The 6,309-nt window shown below is 40.9% G+C and overlaps 3 protein-coding genes across 3 annotated transcripts in view; 1 reads left to right on the plus strand and 2 right to left on the minus strand.

Moving 5' to 3' along the window:
• Positions 1-1,867, plus strand: part of itgb4 (integrin, beta 4) — a 181,826-nt gene extending 179,959 nt beyond the window's left edge. Inside the window, exon 33 of the mRNA XM_037691600.1 lies at positions 864-1,867. Within this exon, the coding sequence (XP_037547528.1) occupies positions 864-994 (131 nt within the window). The 3' untranslated portion in view covers positions 995-1,867. The remainder of the gene's footprint in view (positions 1-863) is intronic.
• Positions 1-3,047, minus strand: part of trim65 (tripartite motif containing 65) — a 42,504-nt gene extending 39,457 nt beyond the window's left edge. Inside the window, exon 1 of the mRNA XM_037691197.1 lies at positions 3,043-3,047. The gene's annotated coding sequence lies outside the window, so the exon portion shown is untranslated. The remainder of the gene's footprint in view (positions 1-3,042) is intronic.
• Positions 3,048-5,119: 2,072 nt separating this feature from the next.
• The window catches only part of LOC119424133 (E3 ubiquitin-protein ligase TRIM39-like), a 2,215-nt gene continuing 1,025 nt past the window's right edge, over positions 5,120-6,309 (minus strand). Inside the window, exons 3-4 of the mRNA XM_037691601.1 lie at positions 5,772-5,798; positions 5,120-5,701 (exon numbers count right to left, since the gene is read on the minus strand). Coding sequence (XP_037547529.1) covers positions 5,142-5,701; positions 5,772-5,798 — 587 coding nt within the window. The 3' untranslated portion in view covers positions 5,120-5,141. The remainder of the gene's footprint in view (positions 5,702-5,771; positions 5,799-6,309) is intronic.

Below are 6,309 nucleotides of genomic sequence, written 5' to 3' on the forward strand. Positions count from 1 at the left end.
TATATATATATATATATATATATATTCACATATATATATATATGTTCACATATATATATATATATGTATATATATACATGTATATATATATATGTATGTGTAAATATATATGTAAAATATATACATATTTATGTGTATGTGTTTATATTTACATACTTAAATATATTTATATATATATGTATGTATGTGTGTGTGTATATATATGTGTGTATATGTATATAAAACGTTAACTCCAAAGCTAACATAAATGGTATTAGCTCCAGAGTAAATAAATTAAACATTGCAAGTTGACCTTGTTTGATTGTTCCAAACCATAAATTCTGCATAAGGAATAATACAAAATATAACTTTGTATTTGAATTTGAATGAACTTTGAATCCTTGCTTTTTAGTATCGACTGCAATCAGTGTACCACATCGCCCCACAATGCATTGTGTCAGTAAAATAATGGTGATGTCCTTTGGTGAAAATTGTAATAAACATGTATTTAACTAGCTTGAAGTTTCCACGTGTCACAAACAACAACTAGAATAGCTGAATAGAGAAAGTAGAATAAAGAAATAACAACATTAAAGTCATTTATGTAAATATAGAGATCCCTTTGAATGGCTGGTCAGGTCATTTCTGATAGTTTGATAGTTTTTAGTAGTTTATCACAGTCAGTCAAAGAAACTGTCAAAGGGCAAAAGGCTTTGTCCAGGCTAGGCTAATGGCTAGCACAACATTTTTAATTAATAAATATTTTTTCAAGCTTATAAAACAAGTCTTTATCAAAGACTTTTACACATGAACCATGACAGTTTGTTCAGTTTGTTGCTGTTTTCTCAACATGACCAGACTTTACACGTGTGTTCCTCCAACAGACGGCATGATGATGACCACGCAGCACACGGAGAGCGGCGGCATGGTGAGCCGTCAGGTCACCAGGGAAGTGGTTCAGCGGAGCGTCACGGGAGGAGCTACCGTCACAAAGAGAATGTTTTACGAGTCCTAAGAACTTTAAGCTGCGCCCGCATTAACCTTCCGATACAAGAACTCCATCGGAGGGGAAAAAGTGTGTATATGATGAACGATCACGCAAACAGATTACAACAAAAAACATGTGGCCAACACTTTGTAAAAAAGGACACGTCTTTATGTCTGTTACAAACTTTGTGGGAGTTGTTGACGCGTTTAGTCCACTCTGTTGGTTTGCATCTGCTAACACACCAGACTTACACGGAGGCCAGCATAATAATCTGACGATGGCTCAGTAATCCAAATCCTGCTCTCCTTCTGTCCTTCACCTGCCTGTAAGAGGTCTGCACCACGCGCAGACCATTTCACTTTAAACTCATTCAATTTATGCTGTAATTCTATTTAAATCCAAAAGATACACCCGTTTTCAAATGACGTTTTGAGATTTTTATACTTGCAAATGCACATAAAGCGATGGTAATATACACACGGCTGGCTGACACGTAAAGGCGCACGTTCATGATTTAAATGATCAAATTTACTAGCTAAAACATGCTTTTGTGTTTAGCTGTCATCTGGCTGGTGTTTTTCCACTCTTTACAGCTCATGTTCAGCGTTTTTTCATGCAGTGGAGCAACGTTTGAACAGTTTGAGAGTTTATCAGAGAAATGTGTAAAGACTGAAAGATTGTATTTTGTTTCGGCTTCGAGCTCTGCTTTGCTTTTGCTTCATTAAAATGCTTTTGTCAAACATTATTCAAGAGGTGTTTTTAATTAAGTGAGCAGGATGTGAATATGTTGTTAAACATTTCACCAAAATGACATTCTGTAAAATATTATACTTTCCAATCAGCGTATCTTTTATTTTAAAGCAACTTTTCTTCATTTTTTTTGTATCTGCATTGATTTTATTGCACTTAATAAAGATTCATAAGAAAGTGTAGTCTTCTGTGTCACTTTATTACCGTAACTGCTGCTCTATCGAGCGCACACGAATATAAGCTGCACACATTATATTTAAATAAAAAAAACAATTTTGGACATATACACTGCTCAGAAAATTAAAGGGAACACTAAAATAACACATCCTAGACATGAATTAATTAAATATTCTCATTGACAAACTTTATTATTAGCACAGTGGAATTGATTGAGAAGAAAATAACACTAAAAATACCACCAGGGTTTGATGAAGCTAAATGTTTTGGTGGCAGGAAGCTTTTTAGCCCTTCAAAAAAACAAAAAAAAAAACCTTCATAAATTAGCCGCAGCGTTTGATAAGCTGTGAGGTTCAAAGCGTGTGAAAAAAGTAGTGGCTTATACACGGGAAGGTACGGTATTCTCTCACGTGGTTTACAGCATGGCTTCAGTTCTTTGAGGTTTGCAGACTCTGAAGGTCCCACCACAGCCTTTCAGTCAGGTAAAGTCTGGACTTCGGACCATCACACCTTCATTCTTCTCTTTTTGAGCCGTTCTGTTTTAGATTAGCTGCTGCGTTTGGGATCATCGTTCTGTTGCTTCATGACCCAGTTCATCTGTCAGACACATCTGACTTGAACCCTCTACAGAGGACTTCATGGTCCACTCAGTGACTGCAGGACCAGGTACTGTGGCTGCAGAACAAGCCCAAATCATTACCCTTCCATCACCGTGCAGGACAGATGGTATGAGCTGCTTCATTTTCCCTGAAACATGAATCTTTCCTTCAGTCTGATCTGTCCAAAGGACACGGCTCCAGACGTCCTGTGAACCATTAAGATAAAACTTTACAAACGTGGCTCAGGCTTCCATGTCTGTTTTTGAAGAGTAGCTTTCTCCTGCAACTCTTCCAAATAAGCCATGCTTGTTCAGCCTTTTCTAGGTGTCCTGTCATAACCTTTAACCTTTGACCTGCTAACTGAGGCCTGTAGAGTCTGAGATGAAGCTCCTCAGTCTTATTTATCTGCACATTGCACAGTCTGACCTCAGGGTGAGGTTGTTGCAACGTCCACTTGTGTAAAGAATGTCTGCTGAATGTTTTCCACCTGTGGAAACTGTTTCTCTTTGTAGAACAACAGACTCCAGATTGTTTAGAAATGACTGTTACCTCCCAGATCGATGGGCAGCAGTGGTTGCTTCTCTGAGGTCATTGCTGAGTGTTGTGTTGACGCTCGCCTGTAAGCTCATGAGCAGCAAACACTCACCATGCTCCATAACTTTCACTGCTCTTGTGCTGTTATTGTGAATGATATTAAAATTAGGGATGCACGGATCCACATTTGTTTACTTTGGATCCCGATATCTAAATCTGGATATCGGCCAATACCGATAACCCCCCCCCCCATATCATCATCGTTGATTTTATATGAGGCTATAATAATCTCCTCTCAAGTACAATTTGTACAAATATGTGCATGCATGTCCAAAAAGGCAACTTGAATTAAGTTTTATTAATGTTGGATAAGTTTCAAAGTTAGAATTAAATCCTGCTAACACAAAACATTTTTTATTCTTAGCTTTAAAGTGGATTTAAAGTGATTAATTTAAGTGATTGTTTGTTTAAAGTTTGGTTTTTTTTAACAAGGGGCAGATATAAGAATTTTTTTCTTCTTTCTGCACTCTTTTCATTCAATGTTTTTTTTTTCTTTTTGATGAATTTGTGTTTTTTATTAAGTTTCTTTTAAATGAATGAATTAATTAAATTTTTCTTAATTAAATGGCTTTAAACATCTGCTAAATTCATGGCATAAACAAACACAGACATGTTCCTGTTTTTATAATGTTGTAAGCTGCGTTGTGTTATTGTTTCTTTTTTTATATATAATTTTCTTGTAATTTTCAATTCATATGTTTTTTATAATTGTCTACTGTTGCACTGATAAATATCGCTTGGATGATAAACTATATCTTGGCTGCAAGTATCAAGCTGCAAAATCCTTCGTTTTCAACAACTGATTGCAGTTTGTCATTAATTATGATGGTTTAGCAACTTCTCTGTAAACATTCGAGCTCCGGGGCTTCAGCGATGTCTTCATCTTGTTCAATCCAAAGCACGCAGTCTGATTTCGGTCAGCTGAGCTCAGTCTGCCCCTCTTCAGAGACAGGCAGACTGAGCAGGGCAGATTGGACGCAGCTGGCCAAGGTCGGGCTGCCTGCTTCGGGCTGAGCGAGAGCAGCGCCACGCTAAAGCCATGGAGCTCGAATGTCCAACGTAAAACTAACTTTACCGTGGTTTAATGTGGCGCTATGGCTCTGCAGACATTGCACGTTGCTGTCTTGTTTTGTGGTGTTTCTAGTGTAAAATACTTCCACACAGCAGACATGTTTGGATGAAATGTTGGTCAGCTGTTAGCCACAGTGCTACTTCACGTTTCAGCTGACTGCAAACTATGAAATGGATTTCCTGAATGTGAGGCGGGTCTTATTACTCTGGGTTCATGAGACACAACTCCATTCAGGAAATCCATTCCATAGTTTAAAGCCAACGTGCAGACACAGACATGCATCATGGATCGGAAATCTTTGCAGGTTGGATCGGAAAAATCAGATACGCAAATTATGCTGGTATCGGAGCACGATACCGGATCGGCCCCATCCCTAATTAAAATGATCCATGATCCTTACTCTGTGTAATAATCTGTCGTCATAACCGGTGGCTCAGGAATACTTCCATAAAGCATTGTCAGTGAACACAATCCACCGTGCCATCCGCTGTTGCCAGCTGAAACTCTACAGTGCAAAGAGGAAGCCATTTCTAAGCAAGCTCCACAAGCTCAGACGTTTGCACTGGGCCAGGGGTCATTTAAAATGGAGTGTGGCAAAATGGAAGACTGTTCTGTGGTCAGATGACAAATATTGGCAGGAAGCGTCACGCAGGGATGAACTGTTCGCATGCGTCAGTCTGTCTTTGTGCACACAGACTCACAGCTGCTGCTCAAACGTCTCCGGCACCGCAACGTTCAACAAAACCTGAAGTTAAAAATGTGGGATGAAAATCTATCAAGTTTTATTTTATTCCTAAATATCCCACAGACTCATTGGAAACAATGAAAAAAATAAAATGGTTGTCCTGTTTTTTGAGGTTTTCATCCCTGAAACACTAAAAGTGAAATATGAAGGCCAAGAAACAGAAAGTAAATGTCGAGGAGGTCGGTTCTTGTGCCAAGGCTCCTCATCACAAGAATCACACATTGGGCTGCCGACAGTTCAGTTCCACAGGCAAGGCCCGGGACAGAGGCAGGGCTCTCGAACCCCCGCGGGCCTGACCACCAGGTCTTTGACCACCTCCACCGTCCCAAACAGAGGGTACAGCTTCTCTGTGAACTTCTCGTTGTAGGTGAACAAATGTGAGCGCTTCTCCACGTTGTAGAAGGACAGCTGGCCCTGCTCATAGTCCAGATGGACCCCCACTTTCCTGGGCACCTGGTTCTGTGGTAGAGGAGTGGTGGGCACCGTCAGGGCCTTCAGATCCGTGCCTCTCTCCAGACGGATGGTCAGGTAGCCCGTGTCTGTGTTCAGTGGGCGGAAGCCCTGCCTCACGGCCGACGCTTTGGCCACGCCCAGCCGCCAATCCCGCTCGCCCACCTCCACCTCCCAGTAGTGGCGTCCAGAGGTGTAGCCCTCCTGGCCCACAACGCACCACCAGCCGTCAAAGCGTCCCTGGCTCATGGTGACGTCTATGCGCTCCAGGCCGCACCTCATACGTTTGTCATCGCCGGAGATGAGCAGACCAGGGTTGGCAGATTCTGAGTCCAGAGCCACGTCCTCTGTTGAGCCGACAAACCAGTCAGAACTGCAAACATTACTAAAATAATCTGGAGTATGATGAAGACATACCTGCTGCCTCGCAGATCCAGTTCCACACTGCAACAACAAAAGGCAGAACATTTAATGCAGACATGGACGAATATGATCACCTCTTTGTAAAATTGATACTCTGGAGCAGACAGCTGTGTGTTAACACAACATCAAGGTAAAACGACATCAGCAATAAGAATTAGAGCCCGGACAGAATATTGATAGGCCGATAATTGAGGCCGATATAGAAGTTTGGGGACATATCATCTCCGTCATAATTGTGCGCTGATATAAGCACTTCTAATTTTCACCCCTAAAATGCTGGAACCAGCTGTAATTGCACAATGTGTCCAGTAGAGGGCACACGAAGACTATTTTTAAGTCATGGCCGTTCACATAAGTTTCACTTTCACATTCAGCACAGATGGAGCAGGGAGCAATACTGTGTGGCATATTTTGCTGAACAGAGCATGGTAACATCCTGATGCATGCTCAATAATCCAGGTAGAAAAATCCAGCACAGAAGATCAACATCATCAGGCCAGGACTCTGCGGTCTACACTCATCTCCAGGCCAG

The sequence above is a fragment of the Nematolebias whitei genome, chromosome 17, assembly GCF_014905685.2.
Source record: "Nematolebias whitei isolate Nwh7 chromosome 17, NemWhi1, whole genome shotgun sequence".
NCBI lineage: Eukaryota > Metazoa > Chordata > Actinopteri > Cyprinodontiformes > Rivulidae > Nematolebias > Nematolebias whitei.